This window comes from Sorex fumeus, unplaced genomic scaffold (genome assembly GCF_029834395.1).
Source record: "Sorex fumeus unplaced genomic scaffold, SorFum_2.1 ptg000047l, whole genome shotgun sequence".
In the NCBI taxonomy this organism is placed as follows: domain Eukaryota; kingdom Metazoa; phylum Chordata; class Mammalia; order Eulipotyphla; family Soricidae; genus Sorex; species Sorex fumeus.
In genome coordinates this window covers 36,525,285-36,551,661 of record NW_026606104.1, presented here as the reverse complement: position 1 = coordinate 36,551,661, position 26,377 = coordinate 36,525,285, and the positions used below count along the sequence as shown (strand labels likewise).

The 26,377-nt window shown below is 57.6% G+C and overlaps 3 protein-coding genes across 3 annotated transcripts; 1 reads left to right on the top strand and 2 right to left on the bottom strand.

The window, feature by feature from the left end:
• Positions 1–443: 443 nt before the first annotated feature.
• SLC66A1 (solute carrier family 66 member 1) lies at positions 444–12,727 on the bottom strand. Its single transcript, XM_056122736.1, has 8 exons — positions 12,658–12,727; positions 9,473–9,684; positions 4,783–4,912; positions 3,979–4,066; positions 3,189–3,331; positions 2,959–3,051; positions 2,278–2,463; positions 444–1,238 (listed from the first exon to the last, which is right to left on the bottom strand). Exons 2-8 carry the CDS (start codon positions 9,634–9,636, stop codon positions 1,158–1,160), a joined length of 885 nt encoding a protein of 294 aa, XP_055978711.1. The 5' UTR covers positions 9,637–9,684; positions 12,658–12,727; the 3' UTR covers positions 444–1,157.
• Positions 12,728–12,935: 208 nt separating this feature from the next.
• On the top strand, positions 12,936–19,616 carry AKR7A2 (aldo-keto reductase family 7 member A2). Its single transcript, XM_056122732.1, has 7 exons — positions 12,936–13,292; positions 15,994–16,181; positions 16,339–16,443; positions 17,102–17,198; positions 17,392–17,491; positions 18,224–18,353; positions 19,158–19,616. The coding sequence occupies exons 1-7, from the start codon at positions 12,968–12,970 to the stop codon at positions 19,317–19,319; spliced, it is 1,107 nt and encodes a 368-aa protein (XP_055978707.1). The 5' UTR covers positions 12,936–12,967; the 3' UTR covers positions 19,320–19,616.
• Positions 19,617–20,754: 1,138 nt separating this feature from the next.
• MRTO4 (MRT4 homolog, ribosome maturation factor) lies at positions 20,755–26,265 on the bottom strand. The gene is made up of 8 exons (XM_056122737.1): positions 26,078–26,265; positions 23,840–23,898; positions 23,233–23,336; positions 22,781–22,862; positions 22,619–22,686; positions 22,283–22,434; positions 21,872–21,948; positions 20,755–21,774 (listed from the first exon to the last, which is right to left on the bottom strand). The coding sequence occupies exons 1-8, from the start codon at positions 26,103–26,105 to the stop codon at positions 21,616–21,618; spliced, it is 729 nt and encodes a 242-aa protein (XP_055978712.1). The 5' UTR covers positions 26,106–26,265; the 3' UTR covers positions 20,755–21,615.
• Positions 26,266–26,377: the final 112 nt, after the last annotated feature.

Sequence of the window (26,377 nt, the reverse complement as noted above, 5' to 3'; positions counted from 1 at the left end):
GAACTGGGTCTGGGAGAGAAACTAAATTGGAAGCCAGGAAGGAGAATGCTGGGCTAAGCCCCGCCCTCCACTTCCTGGTGTCCACAACACTCCCCTGGGTCTGCAGCCATCTCCGACTCACTCTACACCACGTCACCTCCCCTGGGAAGCTCTCCCTGGTCCTCAGGGAGATCTGAACACCCCTCTCTCCTTCCTTTGATCTTTTTCTGAAAAGTTTCAATTTTCGATTTTTGGGCCACACTGGGAAATGCTCAGGGGTTACTCCTGGTTCTGTACTCAGGAACCACTCACTCCTGGGTGGTGCTTGGGGGAATCATACGGGATGCTGGAAATCGAACCCGGGTTGCCACCTTCAAGCCCTGCCCACTGTACTAGTATTCCAGGCCTCTTCTGATCATTCTGATAATGACCAAAAGGAAAAAAAAAAGAAAGGTCTGGGGATGACCTTTATTGAGCTCTCACTCCGTGAACAGACCCTAGGGCTGAGCTCCACAATGCCACCATCTTACAAGAAAGAAGGAAGCAGTTGCAATGCCATCCCATTACACAGATGGGGACAAGTGAGGCCCAGAGCAGCAGAGATTCAAGAACCCAGATCTGCGCCCCTTCTCCCTGAGCACAACAACGCAGGGGCCTGATGGGTGGCCTCACTGTCACCAGGGGCAGAGTCGTCATAGAGACACACACTGGGGAAGAGGCCCTCTCCTTGCCCTCCTGCTCAGCACCCCACCTGGGACCTAGAGTGCAGACCAGATCCCTCCCTGCTGCCGTGCCCCAGCACCTGGGGGAAGGAGCAAGAGGGGCTGGTCGCAGATGCCCTTTACTAGTCGTCTGGAGTCCGTGGGGCTGAGCAGGGCACCAGCCACGCATCCCGGGCGAGCAGGCAGAATGAGGTAGGTGGGCCGGGGGGCTGCATGCTCGGGTTCCTGCAGCAACCCCCGTGGGAGGCCCCAACAGTGGAGACTGAGCCTGAATCCCTGGTGCTGAAGATTCTCAAGGGCAACGGGGGAAGAGCTGGCCTGCTGGGGGGTGGGGGGGCAGGCAGCCCAGTGCCTGCCCAGTGCTTGGGCCCTGCAGCACCTCTCCGGTCCATGCTGTGTCCTTCCTGGGAGTGGCCTCTGGAAGTCACTGTCATCCTGGGCCAGTCCAGGTCCTGATCAGCTCTGGAGGAGAGGCCGGCGTTCCGAGGAGGTGGCGGTGGTGTCTGTGTTCCTGTATATCAGGAACTGAATGGAGATCTGGGGGCCACGTCAAGGTCACGGTGAGCAGAGATGGTTGGGCCCACCTGGCCCGCACTGCCTCCCTCCTCTCTCTCAGCCACGCTCGGGCAGGGAACGGGCAGCCATGCCCTCTGCTCACTGGCACCCTCCGTGGAAGCCGCCCCGTGGCTCCATCGTGCCAAACTCCACTCATCTTCCGTGGCTAGAGTCAGGATTTCAGGGTTTCCTCCCCCCACCCCCCCGGCCCGGAGCCCACGGCTTCTCCTTCCTCCCTGCATCCTGGGTATCTCAGGAAAGGGCTCGGGCCATCTGGGGGGTGGGGGGGGGTTCACGCATCAGAGCATCAGTCTCTTTCTGCTGGCACCCAGCACATGAGAAACAAAGGAGATCTCCAAATAGTGCCCTGGTCTGTCAAACTTTTCCTGAGTGCCCAATGGGTGCTGGTCAAAAGGCTTTTGGGGGGGAACACCTTTTCTTAGGTGATCATCCCATCATCTTGGTGGGACCATGGCTGTTAGGGGCCCCACACAGATGAAGATGCAGGAGCACAGAGAAGTTAATAGTTTGTCCCGTGTGGCATAGCTCTGAGGCAGGATGTGAACCCGTTGCATGAGCTAGGCGTAGAACATGCCTCCCTTTCTGAGTGGGTGGACTGATGCATGCATGGATGGATGGGTGTGTGGACAGATGGGTGGGTGGGTAGGTGGTAGGACAGATGGGTGGGTGGATAAAGGAGTGAGTGGATAGATGGGTGGGTGGATGGGTGGAAGTGGGTGCGTGGGGGGGACTAGATGGATGGATGCATGGATGATGGGTGGGTGGGTGGATGGGTGGATGCATAAAGGAGTGGATAGACGGGTGGGTGGATGGGTGCAGGTGGGTGTATGGATGATGGGTGGGTGGGTGGGTGGACAGATGGGTATCAAGTAGATGGGTAGAAGGATGAAAGGGACGGAAAGATGCACGAACAGGAGGCTGGATGGACAGGTGGACAAACGGATGGACGGGCAGATCCTGTGAGGGAGAGGCCCCACCCCCGGCCCCTCCTGAAGGATACGATGGTGTCCAGCAGCAGCACGCCCAGGCTGCCCACGAGCCAGGGCAGGTGGTGCAGCAGGTAGCTGCCCTCGCTCTCGCCCTCCTCGGGGTTCTTGAGCAGCACACTCAGTCCGTACAGCGTGTTCCCCAGCATGACCAGGGCGAACAGCGAGTAGGAGACGCCCTGGGTAGACTGCCGCAGGAACTGGAGGCGGGGAGGGCGCGGGCGCGTCAGGAGGGACCCGGAGGCCCCTCTCGCCGAGCACCGGGCTGCAATCCCGTGCCCAGGGTCCTACTGGGGCTTGGCTCATGCCCGCCCATCTACAGCTGGAACCGCATCCCTGCCTATGCCCAGGACCCTGCCGGGCCCACCCACCGTGCCTGTATCGCTCTTGCTAGCCAGTGCTGCCCGATTGTTTTCTGTAAGTCCCCCCACCCCCACACCGCCACTTCCCACTTTCTCCTAAACTTCTCCCCTGACCTGCCCGACACATGGGTGACAGGTGCCTCTCCAGGGCCAACAAACGCATACCCATTCTCCAGAGACAGAAACTGAGTCTTGGAGGGGAGGTCAGCTGAACTTGCCCACTGTGGGTGCAGACAGCCAGACTCCGCTGCTCCTTAACCCCGACACCCACCTCCCCCTCTTACATGGAACTTCCCCCCTACCCCACAAACTCCACCCCTGCCCTGGGCTCACATTGGTGCGGATCTGCGGCAGCCTGGACAGCAGGTACAGCACGCTGGACACAGAGCCGATGGCGAAGCCAACGATCTCCTTCCGGGTGAAGGGCTGAGGGCGCAGCAGGGGTGCTCAGTGCGGGGGGAGGGGTGAAGAGGGGGCCCCCCCATGCAGGGCGAGCTCCCCTCTCCTAGAGGGCACCCCCACCCTGTGCCTGGGCCTCTCCCCGCATCCCATCCTCCTCTCACCTTATTTCCTGGCTCCACCGACAGGAGCGCGCGGCCCCGGAAGACCTCTGCCGGCGCAGCCCTGGGGCGGGGGACGCTCAGCAGTGGGGCGACACAGGCCATGGCCAGCGTGAACAGGAGCACAGCGTTGATGGGGGTGGACACTGGACATGGGCAGGAGGAAGCTGGGGTTAGTGTTTCAGCCTCCGCCTAGATAGAACCTAGGCCCCGAGACCCAGCCAAAAAAAAAAAAAAACACCCGGGTGGCCGACTCACTGTGTGATCCTGGGCAGATGACCTAACCTCTCTGAGCCTGGCCCCTCCTCTGTCAATAGACTGAGCAGCAGGACCCCTCTCCCGAGCTGGAGAGGTGAAACCAGGAGGGTGAGGGATGGGGGATGGGTAGGAGGGAACTTCTTCAAAGCAGAAAGGCAGATGGAACCCCCCTCCCACTGCAGCCTCCAGCTCCTCATGGTCCGGTGAGGCCACAGGGCAGGGATGAGTCTCCCTGCTCCGGGCGGGCGCACGGGAGGAGCCGCGGCAGCGGGTGGGAAGCTGCCCCTGCGGTCTGGCCGGATGTCTCATTGCCCTGTTTCCCCATCGGCATCCCTATCGCGGCTGATGGGCTGATGGGCTGATGGGGCTCAGGCTTCCAGATAAGGCCTAGGAAGCCTCTTTGAGGTTTGGCTTATCAGCAGCAAGGGGGAAAATACTTCCCCCTGCGCAGATCGGCTCTCTCCCAGCCCTGCCCTGTTTCCAGAGTGCCTGGCGCAGGCGGCACAGGTGGGAGTGGGGTGGGCAGCACACTCACACAGAGAGGGGCGTTTCTTAAACTTGTAGTGGAAGTACAGCGACAGCATCAGCAGGTCTGCCAGGACGTAATACACGGCCGTGTAGGTCTGCGAGAGAAGCGGAGGGAGGATCAGGGGGTGCGGCGCGGTTGCACCGCCGGACTTGGGGGCACCACAGGCGGGCACGGGCGCTGTGTTTGACCATGCCCTGGCAGGGCGTTTGCCTGAGTCTCAGGACTGTCCCTCATTCTCCCCCATTTCCACATCTGGAAAGGAGGGAACCAGAACTGGAGGGGAGCCAAGTGCCCACCCAGGGTAGGTGAGGGGGCTGGCTGCCCTGCAGTGCCCGCCGGCAACTCAGCGAGTAAGCGGCCTGAGGGGCAGAGGGGCATCAGGACCACCTAGAGAGGATCAAGAGAAAGGTGCCTTGCTGCAGACCTTAGCTCTAGCCACAGGAGTTTCCTCTCCCCCTAGGCCCTGGGCCTCCCACCCCACCCCAGGCTCTTTTTTTTTTGCTTTTTGGGTCGCACCTGGCGATGCACAGGAGTTACTCCTGGCTCTGCACTCAGGAATTACTCCTGACAGTGCTCGGAGGACCATATGGGATGCTGGGAATCGAACCCCGGTCAGCCGCGTGCAAGGCAAATGCCCTACCTTCAGTGCTCCAGCCCCCCACCCCCCATCGACTCTTTTTGCTCTTGGGGAAACTGAGACCCAGGGAAAGGCCCGGCAAGGCAGAAAGTGCTGCAGTGTGCACCCTCAGACAGCAGATGGACAACTTGGGGTCAGGGAACCCCTCACGCCCTGCCTGGGGACCAGCCCACCTGCAGTGGCAGCTGATCCGCAAGGAAAGAGCCGATGAGGTTGCAGGAGTCGCCTCCGATCCAGCCCAGTAGGAACCACAGCGACAGGGCCTGGTCCATGTTTCCCGTCTTGCAGGCCTTGATGTACTGGCTGTGGCAGAGGAGCAGGAGGTAACATCCAGGGACAGGGCAGGGACCCCACCCCGGAGGGTAAATGACAGAAACACCCAGAAGAAGCCACTGGGGCAGGCGGTGCCGGCAGGGCAGCGGGTCACAGGAGCCAACCCTTCCAGCAGTCAATCTTCGGGAGCCTTTCTTTGCCCTTTGCCCTTTGCCCTTAGAAGGAGTCCTGCCAGGGCTCTCGTCCCACCTGGGCCAGGCGCCTTTCCAGAGAGTTCCTCAGCAGCACTCGGACTCTTCCACACACCTGAGGAAACTTGGGTTCTGCTGGTGGTTTGGGGCTTCTGGCCCTGCTGGAGGCTGCTCCCCCGCTGTGGTGCTTGGGGACTGTCCCTCCCACTGCCCAGGGACCAGGCAGTATCCAGTGGGGACTGACCAAGGGCCCCAGCAGACACGGCACTAGTCCAGCCCTCTGAACTCCCTCCCTGGCCTGGAAACTTGAGGGCTGTAGAGGCTCCTTGAAGGTCTATCGCGAGGCCTAAGAACGATTTCATGGGCACACTAGGGTCCCTCTCCTATGGAGGACACAGCGGGTGGAAGGGACAAGGCCATGGTGGCAGAGCCCGGCGCACCCAGCCTGTCTCTGGGAGGGTGATGATAAAATGGGTCACCTCTGCCCAGAGAAGGAGTGTTGCGGGCAGGTCCGGGCACTTGCCTTGTGTGCGGCTGGGTCAGCATTTTATAAGGTCCCTGACCCCTCCGGGCGGAATCCCTGGATGCAGAGCCAGGGGTGAGTCCTCAGCAACACCTGGTGTGACCCCCAAACAAACACAACAACAGCAACAAGCCACCAAAGGGAATGCTTCGGAACCCTGCCCTCCCACTCTGGGCTTCTGGGAGTCTCACAGGTGCCCAAACTTTGTGCCCACCACAAAGAGGTGGCAGGGTCTTGGGCATGGCCCCGAGGGCTGCAGGTGACGTGAGGGTGCCACACGCCAACTTGCCAGGTCTGTTTGGCTGAGGCTGGGCCAATGCTAAGACCTCGGGCCAGGACCCAAAGAGCCTCAACTCTGACACAACTGCCATTTTCTACTCTACCTTCTTTTTCCCTTTTGATTTTTGGGCTACACCTGGCTGTGCTCTGAGATCACTCCTGGCGGTGCTGGGATCCAAGCCAGTTGGCCACATTCAAGGCAAGTGCTGTACCTGCTGTACTATCTCTCCAGCTCTGTTCAAATTCCTTTTTTTTTTTAAATTTCTTTTTGGGTCACACCCGGTGATGCACAGGGGTTACTCCTGGCTTTGCACTCAGGAATTAACCCCTGGCAGTGCTCGCGGGACCATATGGGATGCTGGGAATCGAACCCGGGTTGGCCGCGTGCAAGGTAAATGCCCTACCCTCTGTGCTCCAGCCCCCTGTTCAAATTTCTTTTTAAAATCACCTACCTATGCTTTCCCCTCTTCTTTGGCCATACCAGGTGGTGCTCAGGAAACCATACAGGACTGCTGGGGATCAACCCAGGTCAACCACATACGAGGCAAACACTCTTCCTGCCTCCTGCCCCGGGCTGCACTGTCTCTAGTAGGATCCACCAGGTAAAGTTGGGGTGGGATGGGGCGCCCTGGGCCTACCTGGGTGAGGCGGTGCTTGGGGCCACACCCAGTACCGCTGAGGATGGACCCCAGATGCTAGGCAAGTGTTCTACCACTCGAGCTGTCTCCCCAGCTCTCCTCACGTGACTTTAAAAGTCAGCAGCTCCTAAGTGGCACCGATCCAAACTATCAGCTGAGCCAGACACAAGGACAGTTGGGCCTCTGCCCCCGATGCTCCCCGGGGTCTCCCCCAGTCGCAAGGCCCCCCCCAAGCCTGGCTGCTCGGGAATCTCTTGACCCTCTGAGGGCCCTTCCCAACCTCCCCCTTGCCACTCTCCCGCAGAGCCGTACTGCCTCCCTCAGTGAGACCCCTGCCCTCCTGAGCTACTCCTGCTCCTGCGCCCTCTTGGCCCCTGCCCGCTCCAGGTCCACTTTCCCTTCCTCCACCCCAGACACTCCCATTCCCACCCCGCTCAGCAAGAATCACTTCCTCCTCAGTGTCTTCCCCGCCAGTGTCTTCTTCGCCTTCCTCAGACACCCCCTCAACCCCTTTAGCAAAGTTGGTGACCTTTGGTCTCCAGTGTTTTTATTTGTTTGGGTTGGTTGTTTTTGTTTGCTTGGGGACCACACCTGCCTGGAGCTGCTCAGGACTTACTCCGGGCTCTATGCCCAGCAATCACTCCCAGCAGGACTCGGGAGACCATATATAGAGGTCGAACCTGATCGGTGTATCAAGGCCAGAACCCTACCCTCTGTATGGTCGGTTGCTCTGCCCGCCTTCAGACTCTTCTAAAGAGAGACAAGTTACCTTTATAACTGACTTAAAAGACTAGGTTGTCAAATGAACAGAAGTATAAGTTTGAATTTTCCCAGAGCAGGAAGAAGAAATAGAGGATTTGGATAAACTCTGTCTGTCAGGGGCTGGATCTGAACACTTAAGAGACAGAATTGCATAATAGAAGGCAAGATATCTGGAGAAGATGCTGAGTTGGGGCCAGTGCCCAGGACAGACCTGGCACCAAGAAGGCCCTTTAAGGAAGGGTTCTCCCATCACCAACTCCCCGCTGTGACTGGGCCCAGGGTGCATGCACCCTCTGAGGAGGTGGCATCACCCTGCAGGTGGCTGACCTGGGTTGGATCCCCAGAACACCATATGGTCTCCTGAGCACTGCCAGGAATGATCCCTGGGCTCATAGCTGGGAGTAAGCCCTAAGCATCGCGGGTGGTCACGCCCAAACCAATATATATATGCAAAACCCCAAGGAGAAGGAGCTGGAAGGTTATACCCACTAGGGTAGTGATAATGGAACCACAAGTGTTCTAGAGGAAGAAGAGCTGAGTCGTTCCTTTTGGGGGATCTGAAACATGTTCTGAAACTGTCTGTGGAGATGGTCACATGACTCCAGAGACTGACATCACGGCCATACAGTCCAATGGGATCACTACATAGTTTATAAAGCAGCTCAATAACATTTTTTTTTTGTCTTTAAGGAGGATTTTGGGGGCAGTGCATAGGGCTCACTCCTGACTCACGTCACTCCCGGTGATGCTCTGGGGATCCCATTGAGGTTGGCTGGGTCTGAGAGTTGTTCCTAAATCCATATACTATTTCTCTAGCCCAAGACTTCTTTTGGGGGGGTGGGAGACACACCCAGAAGTACTCAGGGGTTACTCCTGGCTCTGCACTTAGGGATCACTCCTGCAGGGTTCAGGGGACCAGATGGGATGCTGGGAATCCAACTCAAGTCAGCTGCATGCAAGGCAAATCTGCTATACTATTTAGTGCTCTGGCCCTAAGACCTTTTTTTTTTTCCGCTTTGTTTTTGTTTTCCATACCTGGCAGTGCTCAGGACTGTCTCCTGGTTCTGCACTCAGGAATTACTCCTGGCTGTGCTTGGGGGAGCATATGGGATCAAACCTGTGTGCAAGGCAAAAGCCCTACCTGCTGTACTATTGCTCCAGCCCCAAGACTTTTTTTTTTAATTATTAATGTCAGAGGGCTGGAACGATAGCACAGCGGTAGGGCGTTTGCCTTGCACGCAGCCAACATGGCTGACCCGAGTTCGATTCCTCCGCCCCTCTCAGAGAGCCCGACAAGCTACCGAGAGTATCTCGCCCCCACGGCAGAGCCTGGCAAGCTAACCGTGACGTATTCGATATGCCAAACACAGTAACAAATTCTCCAATGGAAACGTAACTAGGCCCGCTCGAGCAAATCGATGAACAACGGGAGGACAGTGACAGTGATTAATGTCAGAATATATTTCCTAACCTCATATTACAAGGCTTGGTGACCTCTGTGACCTCCCCTCTGCCAGTCCCCTGACGGACCCCAACCTGTCTGTTCACAAGCCTGGCAGACACTGTGGCAAGCCCCCGAACTAGAGCTTTACACCCACCCCTCCTCAAGCCAGCCTCGACTCTGTGAGGCTGCGAACAGTCCCCTTCAGTTGAGAAAACCAGGGTGCATAGACCCCTACTCACGATTGACTACTGAACTCACGTCCACCTGAACCCAGAACTCACACCCCTGACCTGACCATGTGCTGCGGGGAAGGGGTCATGTTCCCTGGTTCCCCCCGACTGGGCCTCCACTGGATTCTCCTGGGACAGAGGCCACATGCGCTGCATCCAGTCCCCACCACCCTGCACCCATCTCTGATGAGCTGTGCAATCAGGAGGCTGCTTAGATTCTCTGGGCTCCATCGTCTCATGAAGTAGGAATGATCATTGTACCCACTTCACAGGACCTTCTTGAGCATGACACAAAGCAAAGACATGTCGAGCGCTTAGAATGAGCCAGATTCACGGTGTTCTGTGGGCAGGAGCTAGTGATATTCTAGTTGTGTCTCTGCTTTAGTTGACACAGGGTAGGCGCAGGGTGGAGTCGAGGGCAGGGCCCTCCCAGGCGAGTATAGGGTAGGAGGAAGCATACTTGGCCCGGAGTCTGCAAGGGCCCCTGGTCAGTGCTTCCCCTGCCACCCTGGCCACAACTTACGGAAAGGTGGACGCCGCGAAGCAGAGGATGGAGATCAAGCCCAGGCCCACACTGGCCTCATCCCAGCCGTCCTTAGCACACTCGCCGAACACGTCCCATATCCACTGCCGGGATCCATTGGGGCAGCTGGAGAAATTGCTGGAGCCCAGCTTCTTCCAGCCCATGGCCACAGCTGACCAAAGGGCACTGGTGCAGGGAGGCAGGCGAGGGACCTGCAGGTACAAAGAAAGCCTTCAGCCTCGGGGGGCTGGGTCCCACTCAGGGACCAGCCCCCCACCCAAGCCCATTGCCAACCTCCTCACCCGGCACTGACCAGGGTGCAGGAGCAGAGGGGACAGTCACCCTAAAGCACACGGACGAAAGCAAACTCTGCCCAGCACTGCGGCGAGGGCACCAGCTCCAGACCCGGGACCAAGAGCCTTCTCCCAGCCCAAACACTTGTGAAAGCCATCACTCAGGCCAAAGACGCAGCCCCTCTGTGCCTCAGTTTCCTCAGCTGTATATAAAGTGATTACAGTAGTTAGCCCTCCCCTTGAGTCCCCGTGGTTAGAATGAGGGGACAAGGAGCTGGTCCAGTGTTTTATAACTGGGAGTCACTCTGCCGAGGGCAGGAGCATCATGGATACTATCTGCTTCCTTTAACATGTTGACTCACACTTGTATAGGGCTTAATTAACGCGAATGGCAGTGCCAGCGTCAATGTGTTATTAAGGGAGGTTGGCCCCAGTGCAGATCCCTGCCGGGGGGGGGGGGGGGTGGCGGGATGTGAACACTCAGGGTCGCCGGCCACCTCCCTGTTGTCACCTCAGAGTCAGCAGCAGGCTAGTTACAGGCCAGGCCAGAGCTGTTCCTGGGGCCTGTGTACAGTGACTGGAGGATGGCCACTGCAGAGGAAGGACACAAAGGGGGTACGGCTAGAGTGGCCACTGCCAGGTGAGCAGCAGCTCCTCCAAGTTCTCAGCTCTGTGCCAGGCATCAGGCATGCCCCTGTGCATCAGGGTGGCACATCAGCTCCCTGACAGGGGGGTTCTGTCCCTGCCCAGGGAACCCACAGAGGTGACACTTGCCCGTAAGAAAGTGGCAGAGCCACATGTCAAACCCCCACCTGGAAGCACACGCTGGTTCCCAGCAGCCCCACCTGAGATGGAGTGTTCCTGAGGGTGGCCCCGTGGCCATGCACAAAAGCAAGAAGCAGGCTTCCCCTCGCCCCGTGGGGCACTGAGCTCGGTTCTCTCCAGCCATGTCCGGCTTAAGGCTCACGTGGGAGGCCCAGGACAGCCACTAAGCCATGCCCTGTGCTCCACACTGAATGTGTATGAAACGTGACCCCCAGCATGACGGGAAATGCCTCTGTACATGAGGCCTCATCACCTCCCTCACCCCTTCTGCCAGCTGGGCACACTGCCACTCTGTCTATGGGGAACTATCTCTCCCTACTCTGAATCTGCTGGCCCCTTGACCTTGGACCTGCAGCCTGTGGACAGAGCACATGTAGGATGCCAGAAGCCCCCCGCTGCCCCCCCCGGCCATGTCTCTGCCTATGGTTCTTTGCTAGAGCTATCCTAATGAACCGCTGCTCTGGCCTGCCCCTGCCTGCCTGGCTGTGGTGGCAGCAAGCAGTGAGCCAGGAGCCTCCCAGAAGGAAAGGAAGCAAGTCAGCATCTTTGCTCAGGAAGCTCTCCTCTCAATCATAATGGGAGGTTGTGTGTGTCGGGGGGGGGGGGGGGGTTAGGGAGGGGGTGAGAGCACCTCAGGTCACAGCCCAGCACACAGCAGTATCTTCAGGGTGGCTGAGAGCCTCCTTTTGTATGTGTCCTCCCACCTGGATGACCTTCAGCACTGCTGAGGTGGGAACCATGGGGCTCATGTTGTGTCCAGGGGCCACTGCGGGGGAAACGTGGGGTGCAGGAAAGAGCTGAGTCTTGGTCACCCCAGGCTGGGGAAAAGGCTCAAAGGTCTGGAGCTTATGCATGGTATGGAGGAGGCATGGGTTTCATCATCAACCCTGCATGGTCCCCAAGCACGAAGGGGAGCAAACCCCGAGCACCAAAGCTGGGAATAGTCCCAAAGCACTGCCAAGTGTAGTCCACATCCACTGCCCCCAAATACCAACATCACTTCCGATGAAGTGCTTTGGTCCCCGGACCCTAGACCGCGTCCTGCACCCGGTCTTCTTGTAAACTTTGAATGCATCTCTGCAGTTCCTCACCTCAGTACACTGCCACCCTCGCAACCTCCTGTGTGTGGGGGACGCTGTCCCCACTTCCAGAGATGGCTGTGGGCACTAGGTCAAGTGAGCAACCTGGATGAGCCACTGATAAAATGAGGACAGGGCCAGAGAGCACCGGTGAGGGCGCATGCCTGGCATGCAGATGGCCCTAGGTCAGCCCCCTGTACCGATGACCCCTTCTCTCCCTCCTCTTCCTGCAAAGTTAATCGAGATCATCCAGTCCGAAAGGTTAGAATTATGCTTGGCTGGCACCGAAGCACCATCCAGGTGTGACTATTCTGTTCTGGGGAAATCAACCCTCTCCCAACTCCCTTACCCCCACCCCATCCCTGGTACACAGCAGCCAGTGTTACATGGTCAGTGTTACCTGGACCAGCCTAGTCACCAGCTCCTGTCCTCATTACACCCCCAGCCTGCTCCCACCCGGGTCTCCAGTGGGGAGCAGGTGATCTGAGACCCGGGAAGGGAGGAGCATCCCTGCTGGCCCATGGCGCCGCCTCCAGACCTCCGGAGCTGTGGCCACACTCCGTGCCTGTGACTCAGCCGAGCGCCCGCAGCCTGTTTGGCGGGATAATGACAGGGCAGCGGCAGGGAGCAAGCGTCCGGATCCCGGGAAGTCCCTCCTCCAGCGTCCACCCCGGGGAAAACTAAACCCATCAGAAGCAAAAAGGACGGAACCAGGAGATGAAAAGGGAACCCAGACCCCAATCCCTGGTCAGGCCCGACAGAGCGGCAGTGCTGAAAGTCCCTGGGGAGGCGGGGGGGGACGCCCAGGACAGGGGCCCTCGGGGCATTCCCAGCCGGGCCCAGACCCTCGCGACGGAACCTTGCACCGCTAGGCAGGCAGATTCTCCCCAGGCCAGTCCGCAGGCTGGAGGCGACTGCTGGAAAGAGGTGGCGGGAGCACCCCGGCCCGCAGCCACCGCGATTGCCCCTAGCTTCAAAGCCGGCTCACCAAGTCCAGGTCCACCGCAGCGGTCGGGCTTCTGGGTTCTGCCTCCACCGCCGGGGTCAGCTGACCCGCGGTCCCGCCCCGCCCCGCCCCGCCCCGCCCCGTCGCGGCGAGGCCCCGCCCCTTGCGCCTAGCTCTTGGTCGACCGCCCCCCGGGGGCGTGGCGAACGGGCTGCGCTTGCGCGGGGCGGAGCCGCCGCTCCGGCTCCCAGCTGCCCTGCGCGGTGGGTGGGCGTGGCCCGCGGCCGGTGGGGGGCGTGGCCCGAAGCCGGTGGGCGGGGCCCGGGCGTCGCAGCACGCAGGCGCCGTCCTCATGTTGCGCGCCGCGTCCCGCGCCGTGGCCCGTGCAGCTGCCCGCAGTGCCAGTCGACCCGGCCCGTCCGACATTCGCGCCGCTCCCTCCGTCGCCATGTCCCGGCCGTCGCGGGCTGCCTCGGGCGGCCCAGCGCTGCCCGGCACCGTGCTGGGCACCATGGAGATGGGGCGCCGCATGGACGCCCCGGCCAGCGCGGCGGCCGTGCGCGCCTTCCTGGAGCGCGGCTACACCGAGCTGGACACGGCTTACATGTACAGCGACGGCCAGTCTGAGAGCATCGTGGGCGGCCTGGGGCTCGGACTGGGCGGCGGCGACTGCAGAGGTAACGCCTGGCGCCCCCCTCGGCCAGCCCCTCTGACCCGCCCCTGTAGGCGCAGCGTCCGTGCGCCTGCAGCTGGTGCAGCTCCGGAAACCCTCAGCGTCTCAGGCCTCGCCGTGTCCAGTCTCCGACAGTGCTTTTGCCCCCTACTACTACCCTCTGCGCTTCCTTTTCGGGGGGTGCTGCTTCGAGCCGAGTGCATGGCTTTCTAGCCCCCCCCCCTCCCAACACCTTTCCGTCCTGGGCCCCCACCTCTGCTCTCCAGAGGGCTCTGTACCCTGCATGGACAGTGGCCCGGTACTGTGCCCCGGTACTCTCCCCTTTTTGCACACCGCCTGTGAGCTCCCTGGTCACCTTTTTCTCATCTTGGTCTTTATCAGACCTTAGACTTTGCTCGGATCACTTGGCAGTACTCTTGGCTCTTGGGGAGCGGTGTAGACAGCTGCGGAGGTGAACAGGGGCTGTATGCTAGGAGGCTGACTTCACTATCCACTCTGTTTTTGGTTTTTAGGTCCCACCTGGTGGTGCTCAGGTTTCTTTCCTGGCTCTGTGCTCAGGGGACCTTATATGCAGCGCTGGGGAGCACATTCCAATAGGGTCGTTTTACCGGCTGTATTATCTCTGCAGCCCTTGGATCACTCCTACGGCCCTGGGGCAGCTTTGTTCTGGGCTCTAGAATGGAAGGGGCTTAAAGGCCCTCGGGAAACTCAGTTTGGTGGTGGTGGTGTTGTGGGGGGGTGTTGTTGAGTGTAACAAATGATTGCTGGACAGCCCAGAAGAAGAGGAAGTTGGGGGGGGGGGACTCAGAGAGGGCTGGCACTGGGGCAGCCACTTAGGGAAGGTCAGAGAACCCAGAGCTGGGCCTCTGTGAATCAATCGTGGTTTGCTGGGCTGAGCATGAGAAAATGGGACATTGGGGTTTAGAGGGCTGGGCTTGGAAATGCCAGGTGTGTGGGTGCGTGATGGAGTGTGAGGGAGGGGCTGTTTACCGATGGCCTCCTGCCTTTGGAGAACCCCAGGAACGCGGCTGGCCTGTTCAGGGCCCCTGTCAGTGTTAGCTTCCTATTGCACTCGGCCTCCTTTTCCACTCTCAGTTCTTCTTTCCCAGCCCACACGGTGGCGTGGGGTGGTGTGGTCTGACTTGAGTTCTCTAGGATGCAGAGCCAGAGATGTCTTGAGGCCGAGATTGGCCCTCCTGTGGAATTTGGAATTTGGAGCTCTGGACAGCTCACTGGGCCGGATCATTTTGTTTCTCAATTAGATTTCCCCCTTCCTTCGAGCTGAGCATCCACAGGGTCTAAGTCCTGCTGTTGGACTTTGAGACCGAGCTCACACCAAGAATGCTGCGGGTGGAGAGATGAGGAGATACCGAAGAAACCCAGGGAGGCAACAGCGCTTATTTGCTTCCATGTCCAGGTGGTCTGCCCACTCCGCCTCGGGCTCAGCTGACTTTTGCCAAGTAGGAGAGGTAGAGCCGGCCTGTGCCCATTGTTCCAGACAGCTGGGACTCCTCTGGACACCCCCCACGGCGATCTTGGAGAGTGTGTTTCTGCTGCGGGCCTGTGCTTCTGTGACACGGAAGGATCAGGGAAACCTAAATTACCTTCTGCTCCTCTGGCCTTTGTGCCGTCTCTCCAGTTGGTGTCTCTGGCTGGCCCAGATTCATGCAGCTGAGTTGTTTCCTGAAGTCTTACAACAGCCTCTTGTCTTGTCTGCCTATTCCCACGCCTACCCCCAGAGTTCTTTTTCTATAATGCAGCCATATCGGCTTCAAACCTTTGCAGGTTTGAGAAAACTCTTTGGGACTCGGCCTGTGCCCCCTTTTTCCCCAGGCCTCCTGGCCGGGGGCTGTTGCCCAGATAACTTGAAATTGCAGGGATAGACTTTCCTCCAGCTGTGTTTTCTTATCTTTGTGACTTTGCCTGTGTTCTCATTTTACTCGTTCTTGGAGACTCAGCTTTCCAGGATGTCACCTCTAGATGTCTCTCTTGGAATTCCCAGGCTGGCTGCGCACTTCTCTTCAGCACTATTCTGTGGGACACGTAGCTTGTCAGCAGCACCTAGATTGTGACATCAGTAGCATGTGAGTTCCTGGAGGGCAGAAAGTGCTTGTGTTTAGCTCGACCTGTGGGTGCCACCTCTGATGTGAGGCGGGCTTGCTCTGGAGGCTAATCACAGAATCCCCTGGAGGTCTCATGTGGTTTAACCTTCCTGATAGAGCTGTAAGGACTGCTGTATCCCTGTTTTGTAGATTAGGGGGCTGAGACCCAGAGAACTGAAATAATTTAGTCAGGGTCACAATGCTAGGGTCAAATGACTTATAAGACATCTCTTAGGGGGCCAGAGAGACCAGTGGTACTTGCGTTAGACTTGGCTGACTTGAGTTTGATCCCTGGCTGCCCATATGATCCTCTGTTCCCCACTAGGAGTCTTGTCTGAGCAGAGAGAACCAGAAGTATGCCCTGATGATCACTGGGTGTGACCCAAAGACTGGAAAAAAAAGTCCAATAACTCAATGAGTTAACCACCTGCTTTGTGTGTGGGACCCCCAGGTTTGATCACCTGCACTATATAGTCCCCTGAGCACTGCCAGGAGCAACCTCCCAACACTGAACTGGGAATAGCCTCTGTGCACTACTGGATGTGGCCAAGACACTAACTAAAGAATAAATTATCTCTTAACCATTTCTTTCTCCCTTCAAAGTGAAGATTGCCACCAAAGCCAATCCCTGGGACGGGAAGTCGCTGAAACCAGACAGTCTCCGGGCTCAGCTCGAGACATCACTGAAGCGACTGCAGTGTCCGCGGGTGGACCTCTTCTACCTCCACGCACCCGACCACAACACCCCTGTGGAGGAGACGCTGCGTGCCTGTCACCAGCTGCACCAGGAGGTGAGTTGGGGCTGAGGCTCTGCTCTTCTCACCCTCAAAGTGCATGGACAGTCAGGACTGACCCAGCAGGGCACAAGACTCTGCTCCGGGGACCCGGTCTCCTCATCCCTTCCAGAGCGCCGGTGAGAAGGTTCTAGCCTTGGCTTCTCCCCTGCAGGGCAAGTTTGTGGAGCTTGGCCTCTCCAACTATGCTGCCTGGGAGGTCGCTGAGATCTGTACCATCTGCAGGAGCAATGGCTGGATCCTGCCCACGGTGTACCAGGTGAGGGCCACGTTTCTAGGGCTCCTGCCAGCTCCAGTTCTCCTGGCCCCACCCTCCCAATGCCTCTAGTTTCTTCCCCGAAGACCCTCCCTTGCTCAAAGCCTGTCAACAGCCCCTTGGTGCCTTGAGAGTATCGCTCAGGCCTCTCCCCAGGGAAGGATGAGCTACTGGGCACCGCTCGTCCTGACCTTGCACAGAGTTCCATCCTTCCCGCCTGGCAGCCTGGCTCATGCTTCCTGGGCGTCAGTGCTCGGGTCTCATCCCGTGAATGCTGTTCCTGCAGCTTAGCAGGGCGTCCAGATTGTGTCTCCGAGCACTTGGGGCACATCCCCCTGAGATGCTGCTGTGGCCACAGGGCCCGCACGCCTGTGTTTCCACTTGAGCCTCTTCCCTTGGAGCCGGACACCCAGTTGGACTGCTCCTAATTTGGAACCCGGTGTCCAGCCCCTAGTTGGCCCCGCGACAGTCTGTCCGTTTGGTTTCCCTTGCGTACCAGCCCCCCACTCCCCCAACAACTCCCCCATCCCTGGCACCATCCTCTGGGCCATCGTGGCCCAAGTCCTGGGTGTTTTTGGACTTTTGGACGGAGATTTTGAATGAAGACAGCTTTCCCTTCCCTGGACATGTGCCCCTGTCCAGCTGGCCCTTCTGCTTGCAGGGCATGTACAACGCCACCACCCGGCAGGTGGAAACGGAGCTCTTCCCCTGCCTCAGGCACTTTGGATTGAGGTTCTACGCCTACAACCCCTTGGCTGGTATGGGCTCCAGTGGGGGGCATTCCTGACCCAGAAGATGTCTGCCCAGGATCTGGGAGATGGGGAGGGCTTTGACAAGAGGCTGGGCTGTGTCTGCCACCCCTCCGGGGTCACCCCCATCCCAGCATCTGCCCCAGCATGGAGCAGCCTCGGAAGCAGCGCGGGTGAGGTATCTGATGGCAGCCCTCCGTAGGGGGCCTGCTGACCGGCAAGTACAAGTATGAAGACAAGGACGGGAAACAGCCCGTGGGCCGCTTCTTCGGGAATAACTGGGCAGAGACCTACAGGAACCGGTGAGTCGGGGGGTGTCAAGATGGGTGGGATGGAATGGAGGGCCCCTCTGTTGTGAAAGTGAGGCACGCCAGACGCTTCCTGGGGCTTCAGGCCCGCTTGACTACCTGGAACCCTCTCACTTGATTCCTGTGGGCTTCACCTATCTAGTAGTGTTTCTTGCTTTTTTGGGTGCCTCCATGAGGAAATGATGGTCCCAGGACCTTAGGCCAGGTTGGTCTCTCAAGAGAAGTGATATCCCAGGGGGGATGGAAAGAGAGCAGGCCCAAGGGATAAGATGCTTTACATCTTCCATGTGGCTGACTTTGGTTTGATCCCCCCATATCCAGCATGGCTTATGGCACCCTGAGCACCCCCAGGAGTGACCCCTGAGCACAAAGCCAGGAGACGCCCGTGGGCACTACCAGGTGTGCCCCCAAACCAACACAAGAACAAACCTCGAGTCAGGAATTGGGACCCGTGCTGAGTCCTGCTCCAGTTCTAGCTGCCTTTGATGTACTTAGGGGGACGTCAGGGCACATTTGGAGTTTCTCAGAATAAAGATGCCCTTAGGGTCTGTGGTGACAGCATCTGTGTGGTTTTGCTCCCCCAGATGGCGGGACACTCTCCCCTCCTTGCTATAGATTTGAGGTGGGCACAGCTTCTCCAGTTAGTTATTTGGCTAGGGGCCCCGTATCCCCACAGTGGGGTCGCGCCTGTCTCAGCCCCCCACTGCCACCCCTCCATCCACCCAGTTTCTGGAAGGAGCATCACTTCGAGGCCATCGCCCTGGTGGAGAAAGCCCTGCAGGCTGCCTACGGCTCCAGCACTCCTGGCATGACCTCGGCTGCTCTCCGCTGGATGTACCACCACTCCCAGCTTCAGGTGAGTCCTGTCCCGGAGGAGTCGGTGCCACACCGGAGGGCGGGCACATGGTAGATCTGGTGTGTGGCACGTGCAAGACCCTGGGTTTAATCCCTAGCATCATGGAACAGTGGGGGTGGGGGAGTGGTAGTATAGCAGGTAGGGTGCTGGCTTTGCATTCCATGGTCCCTTGAGCACCGCTAGTAGTGACCCCTGAGCAGAGTAAGCCCTGAACATTGCTGGGCGTGGCTGAGAATAATTAGGCTTAGGTGACTTCTAAATAGTTCCTTCCTCTTAGGTTTCTCTCTGACCTGGGCAGGCCTCCTGTTGTTAGTAGCTGTTTGAGTGGAAGGCCCTGTGTCATAAGAGCAGTAACAGCATCATTTTGACTACCTGGGCCTTACAGGTGTGACTTATCAGGTTACCAATAAGTGGGAGACATAATAGTGCTGAAAACAGAAAAGAGTGGAGTGGTTACATAACTAAGGCTCATTTACACAGCAGCTGGCTCTGGGCTTAGGCTTGAGGATGAGCAGTTTGAGTGTGGGGAGAAAGCAGAGGATCTAGTCACAATTAACAGTGACTGCAGGCATATTCTCTAGGCATGACTAAACTTCCCATGCCCTCTGGGCACTGGGGAGGTGGATGTGTGAAAGGCCCAAGTTTACTGTTCCTTGCTGGAGGATGACCTGAGCAGCTGCTGGGTGTGGCCCCCAAACCAAAATCTCAAGGAATTCCCCTGTGGGCAAGGGCATGAATGCTGGGAGGGGTGTGTATTCCTGGGCTCGCTCGGGTGCACAAAGGAGCTGACATCTGTCTTTGCAGGGTGCCAGTGGGGATGCTGTTATCCTGGGCATGTCCAGCATGGAGCAGCTGGAGCAGAACTTGGCAGCAGTGGAGGAAGGTCCTTTGGAGCCATTGGTGGTGCAGGCCTTCGATCGGGCCTGGGACGTGGTTGCCCATGAATGTCCCAACTACTTCCGTTAGGCCCCAGCATGGCTCAAACCGCCCAAAGTTTTTCTGTCACGTCTTCTTTACTCTGACCACCAGTCTTTGCCTTAAAGTGACCTAGTGTGGGCTGTTTGCCTTTTCCATTTTCTGTGCTGGGAATCTAACCCGGGAATGAGAGATGTGCTCCACCATGAGCCGCATCCCCTACTGACTGTGATCTTTCTGATTATCTAGGTCTCTGGTGCCCCCATTACTTCACAGGTGGGGGCTGAGCCTGATGTGAGCACCTCTATCTGAATAAAAGCAAGCTCTTGGCCTGCCTGTAATGCAGGTGTTTCCTCTGCTGCTCCTGCAAGTCTTTCTCCCACCTGGGAGTTATTGCTGATAGGGCAGAACCAGTTACTGTCTGCCAATGGGTACCAGGTTGGAGATCTGAAGAGGATGAAAACTGCCATTCTCAGACATGGCTACTGGGGCTGTCTCCCCAGCCTGAGCCAGCTTGACTTCAAGGAGAGCCACGTGCCCTGCTTTTCCCAGTTAGATAACTGATGAAAGCACCATTAGAGCGGTGCCCCCTCTCCCACTGACACACCAAAAGTTTTCTGATGCTATAGACCAATTTTTGGCCAAATCCCCAGGACTGCTCAGGACTTTCTCCTGGCTCTGTGCCCGAGTGTTATTGCTGCCAGTTTTCAGAATACATGGTGTTACAAACCAAACCCAGGCCTCCTGCATGCCAGTGCTCTGAGCCATTTCTTACATTCTCTTGATTAAAGTAGATTTTGCTACCTTTTTTTTTTTCCTTTTTTGGGTCACAACCTGGCGATGCACAGGGGCTACTCCTGGCTCACGCACTCAGGAATCACTCCTGGCTGTGCTCGGGGGACCATATGGGATGCTGGAAATTGAAACCGGGTTGGCTGCGTGCAAAGCAAAAGCCCTACCCACTGTGCTATCACTCTAACCCGAGATTTTGCTACTTTTGTTTTAGCTAAAGCTGCCTGCCACCTTGTCATCCTTAAGATTCTTAGTTAGTGCTTACAGTGCTGGATTTTACAGCAGGTGGGTTGCCTTGCCTATGGCATCCCATGTGGTCTCGCAGCACACCAGAAGTCATTCCTTTTTAAAAATTTTATCTTAAAAGTATAACATTTTATTTGGAAGTTTGGAGGAGAGATGGGGGAGGGAGCTCCAGAACACATCCCTGTGTTAAAGTATTAAGTTAGGAAAGTACACGTCTCAGTAGGGGAGATGTGGGCGATACATGCTCAGCAGTAGCACACGGGCTCAGGTAACATGTGCCAGGAGTCACTGCTGAGTGTAGAGCCAGGAGTAGCCCTGAGTATCAGGACATGTGGTTCAAAATCCAAGAACAAAACAAAAACTCTTCAATATATTATCCATCAGAGAAAAGTAAATTCAAACCACAGCAAAAGTTACTTCATACCTATTAGAACAGATCAAAAAATGATTGGAAAGCTCATACATTTAAGTGGTAGAAATGTAAAATGATGCAACTGCTCTGGAAAATAAGCTGTCAGTTCCCCAAAAGATCAAAAAGGCCAGAGAGAGAACTTGAGATTAAAAGACAACTGGCTTGCATGCAGCCAACCCTGGTTTGATCCCTAGAACTGCATATGGTTCCCAGAGCACTACCAACAGTGATCCATCTGCACACAGAGCCAGACATAAGGCCCACACAAAAAAATCAAGTTACCATGTAACCCAGCAATTACCTCTTAGGCTTATTGTTGGGTTTGGGACCATATCTGGCTGTACTCAGGGCTTAGTCCTGGCAGGCGCAAGGCATCCTATGAGGTGTCAGGGATCAAGTCTGGGATAAACACATCAAGACGAGCACTCCACTCACTGTACTACTGCCCCAGGTTTTCTTGCTTTGGGTCATTTTGTGATCACTTTAGAAATTTGGCTATTACTTGTCATATCTTTTCCCAGTCACTGATGGACACTTGAGTTGTTCCCCTAACCTACTGCACAGTGCTGCAGTCCACTCTGGGTTGGGCTGGGGACGTGGCTCGGAGGCTAAGCCCAAGCAGAGGGTGTGCCCAGGCATCCCTGTGTCATGGTGGCTGGGCCTGGCACTGCCCAAGGGGCTGGAGCACTAAGTGGGAGGTTTGTGTATGGAGGTCCCCGAGATGACACAAAAGAAAGGCTATTTCTTTTCTGAAAAAAGTCCCTTGTGCTGCCTGCAGGGAGAATCCTGGTCATGAGAGAAAGTCTGTCCCTAACATCCCTCCGTGCCTCAGACACAGCCAGGCAGTGGCACCCCTGCACAGTCCCGTCCACAGGAGCTCAGAAGCTCCGGCACGCATCAGCTGTCATCCTCGTTGTCCTCTGACTCATCTGCAGACTCGGGCGCGCTCTCTGGCAGCTCCTCCTCCTCTCCCATCTGCTGGAACCGCCCCGATTCTGCATCCCACATGTACTGGACCGTCACCTTGAATTCCGCCATCTCATACCCGAAGAGCTTCTGCAAGAGACAGGCAGTAAGGGGCCGTGGGGCGGAGAGTCAGCATGTGTGTACCGCCCGGGCCTGCTTGCCATCGTGGCTGCATGTGGCCACTCACCAGGACTCGGGCCTGCTCGGGGGTCAGCACGTCGCCCTCCTTGCACACCTCGTAGTCAGACAGCAGGGTCACCACACCTGTAGAGAGGGGACCACATCACTCTGGCACCGCCCCCTTCGCCCTTGTCCCATGGCTCGGGGGAGCTCAGCTGCCCGGGAGGGCTTTAGGGAGCCTCAGTGCCCTCTCACCCCTAGGGTGCAATATTCAGGCTCTGAATTCTCATCCCCGTCACTTTCGCCCAGTGATGAGGGCACCGTCCTTATCTTCTGTTAAGTTCCTTTTTTAAGTTATACCCAGCAGTGACCAGGGGCCAACCCAGGCCTACTGCCCGCTGAACTCTCTCCTTTTCCCATGAGAACACAGGAAGCAGTGGCCGGGCTGGCAAGGAGAGGTGCTCTCAGCGCCAAGTACCTCTCTTGAGGGCAGTGGGCAGGCCCAGTTGCCTGAGCTGTGGCTCCATAGAGTGCGGGAACTGCTCCAGTGGCCCTGGGTCCAGGCTCACGGTGAAAGTGGCTTTGTTCCCGGCCCGGGCATAGTCCATTTCGGAGAATTTTGTGAACCACCTTGGGGAGGAGAGGAGAGAAGAGGTGGGAAGGGAAGTTCCTGCCCGGCACCCCAGCCTACCTGCAGCCAGGCTCCCTAGGCCCCCTCTTCACGAGGGACAGACTCAGTCCAGGGCACCAGGGCCCATACAAACCTGGGGGACTCCTCCCCTGCCCTTCCCCACCGCCCCTCACAAGCACTCACTCATTCACTTCCTCCTTGGTGCGATTGGTGAAAAGGAGACCAACTTCCCCTCTCAATTTCTTGCTGACCTACGGAAGTGGGGTTGGGTCGGTGTCACTGGAGCAAAGGCGCTCGGGTAGGGACCATTTCTGTCCCGGGGAGGGGCAGACACGGAAGGCTCACCTGGTGCAGGTTGTCTTTGTACTCGTCAGCTGGGCTTCGGCCCAATGCCACCATCATCACTTTGTTTTTGCCAAAGAACATTCTACCGAGAAAGGGGTATTGATGAAGGAACAACCCCGCTCCAGCCCTGGGTCCCTCCACCTGCCCAAGGCTGATGGCAGCCACCCTGTCTTAGCCCGGTTCCGTGGGATGATCTGTCCTGCTTTACACGAAAGGTTGCTTTAATGATCTGAACTGAGAGGAGGCTGGTGTGTAACCCCTAGCACAAGCGACACTCCACACAGAGTGTGCAGGGCTTGATATGCCTGGTGAGACCCCCCAGCTCTCCTGGGTCCCTGAGAGTAGGTAGGGGGATGGGTGCAGCCCCGGATCATTCCTGGTGGGGCTCAGGGGACCATATGTGCAAGGCAAGACACAACCCCCTGCCTTCTCTCTCAGGCCCCGACGCTCACCGGCTGTGCTTCCAGGCATTGCGAATGTCTTTCAGCTTGCTGTTCCTCATGTTGGCCACGGAGAAGATGAAAAGGTGCTTGTAGGTGTCCACACATTTCCGAAGCTGTGGGACAATTCAGAGGGCTCTGGAGACCAAGGGGCAGGCACACCCACTCTAGGTCCCCTGCAACTACACGGGCAGTGGGAGGGTGTGTGTGTGTGTATGTGTGTGTCTTTACTCTGCCCGGTGGTCAGGCTTGGCTGTAGTCAGCAGTGGGAGCAGTCCCCTCTCTGTTCTGACTCAACCCCGGGGGGGGGGAAGCTCAGGCAGCCACAGCCTGGGGGGGAGGGGTACAGGAAACAATGTTTGTGGGGGATAACAATGTCTGTGGGGGATGCCCACTTGGCAAGCTGCAGCCACCCAACACTAGGCTGGTGCCTCTTCTGACTGCAGGGATGCCCTTGTCCTCGGGCAGACTGAAAGCCCGCCTTCCCACCCCACCAGGGCCGACTTGATGGAGCAGCAGGCGTGGTCTCTGTCTTTTTCTTTAAACCCTGCTGTCAGCCTCAGCACCATCTCAGCAAGCAATTGCAAGGCCCGGAGGCAGAGCGAGCACGAGGCCTTACCTCTTCTATCAGGTTCTGTTTCAGTTCCAGGCCTTTCTTGGCAGTCTTGGTGAGGGACACTGACAGAAAGAGGAGGAGCAAGGGTGACCGGCAGCACTGGAGCCTGGAGACACGCTCAACTGAACCCAGCCCGTCAGAGGGAGCCAGCTAGAACGTTATTCTCAGGGTCCTCAGCACACCTAATCTTTGGAATTCCTGAGCCTGTCACACAAAATAAGGTGATGCTACACACTCTCCTAGCACACTGAGGGGTGTGTGTGTGTGTGGGGGGGGGGGGTGGCAGCCCTCCTGCTCCTGGAGCAGATGCAAGCTCCCCTTTGCTAGGAACTAGACCAGGACTGCACTGCCTATGGAGTCTCTGCTCAGGCCAGGCAGTGATGCCTCTCTGCAGGGGGTTCACCCCCCCACCCCCCGGCATTATAATGGCAGCTTCACCTTCAGGTTCAACTGCCTCTTCTTCAGATCATGGCCCCCCCCACCAGTGTCCAATCATGTCACACTTCACAGAGCACTAACTGTAAAGTCCCGGGTACTCCCCCGGAAGGGGCTACCCCCCTCCTAACCCAGCCCAGTATTCACATCCTTTCACAAAGGCCACACAGAAAAAGGGAATGATGCCCATAGGGCAGGCAGCACAGGAGGCAAACAAAACACAGCGCCCACTTCCCTGCATTCCCACTGCCACTATGTGGTCCATGAGCGGGTGAATCTCACTGGGATTATTCTGGTCTCACAGTTTCCATTCTTGGCATTTGCTCCCACACTCAAGAAATTGACAAAAAAACTTTTATTTTTAGGACCACACATGGCTGTGCTCAGGGCTCGGGACTGAGCCGTGGATGGCTGCATGCAAGGTGCTAGCCCACCTAGGATTGATTCCCAGCACTCCACATCTAGAGCACACTGCTGGGCCCCTGAGCACTGCCAGGTGTGTCCCCCAAAGAAAAACAAAACAAAACAAAGTCAAGGGGATGGAGAGTCAGTACAGCGGGCAGTGTGCTTGCCTTGCATACAGCTGACCTAGGTTTAATCCCAGGCACCCCATCAGGGAGTGAGCCCTGTGCACAGAGCCAGGAGTAAACCCCCAGCACTATCATGAGTGGCCTAGCCACCCCCCAAAGCAAAGTGAAACAAAGTCTTTCCTCGGCTCTCACCAGGTCCATCCTGATTTTAAGCAGTCCGGTGAGGCCTTGCCCACTCTGACTTTCCCTTTTCGCTCTCTCTCTCCCCACCACCTTAGCTCCTGTGTTGGGGGCTTGACTGTATTCCCTCTCCACGAAACATGAGCCCCCCAGGTCATGGGCCACTTACTCATTTCCTTGGGCGTTCCCCCATCTGTTTCTTTATCAGAGATTTTCTCCGGTCATTTATACAAGATAGTGCTTTCTCTGTTTTAAAACTTTATTTTGCATTCTGGGCCACTCCTGACATTGCTCAAAGGAACAAGTAGTAAAGGGATCAAACCTCCTTCAAAGCAAAGCAAATGCTGCAGCCGCAGTACCGGGCACTTCCCTGCCCCCCCCTCTCTTCCATCTACCCTAGGGTACTCGTCACTCCTATCTGACTTTTGGTATTTTGGAGGGGGTCTAATTGCTGTAAACCCCCAACGCCCCGAAAGCCAGGCTAGATTATTTACTGCCTGATTAGATTATTTACTCGGTTCTGGGATTGATAGTGAAGGGAGTCTGGCCCAGCCCTGTGAAGATGCGAGTGTGAGCACGCTCGATAGATGTTAGCGTCAAAACTCCAGACCTCGGGACCTCGGGGGAGATGGCCCAAAGGGCCAGAGCTCATGCTTGGCACGTCAGGGCCCTGGATTCCAGCATCGCCACCGCTGGGTGGGAACCCCCTCCCCAAACTAGAAAATTCCCCCACAAACTACAAAAAACTAGACATCAGAATGAAACTGCGTGGAAGGAAAGAAGGAAAACAAACAAAACAAAAAGGCGAAAGGGGAGATGAATGGTGAGCGTGTAGCCCAAACACCAAAAGTCTGATAGTGCCGAGGGAAAGAACTGCGCCAAGGAAGAGAGATGGGGCGCGGGGTGCGCGCCCAGAAACTTTTCCCAGCCCTGGGAAAAGCCTTGCAGGGCGGGCAAGGCAGCGTCTGCCCCGCCTGCAGCGCCGCTCCCGCGCTCAGGCGTCCCCCGGCCCCTGTCCGCGCTCGGGGGGAGCCCACGAGCCCCCAGCCCCCTCCCCCGGGTCCCGCTCCGGCGGGAGGCCGGCCCCAGCGCCCACCTTTCTGGTCCCGCTTGGACTTGGGCATCGCGCTGCAGACACGTGCGGCGGAAGGCCAGGAGGGCTGCGAGGACCCCGGCGGCGCGGGGGCTTCTGGGACAGGCGCCGGGGCTGCCCTCGCGCGTGCCTGATGCGCCCCGTCCCGCCCCGAGGCGGCTGCCCGCCGTCCCCTTGCGCCTGTGCGCGCGTGTGCGCGTGCGTGAGAGTCAGGAGAGGCGAGGGGGAGTCTCCAAGCCTAGAGCGCCGCCCCCGAGGCCGGGCGGGCAGGCGGGCGGCCCCGACTCGGTGGTAGCGCGGGGG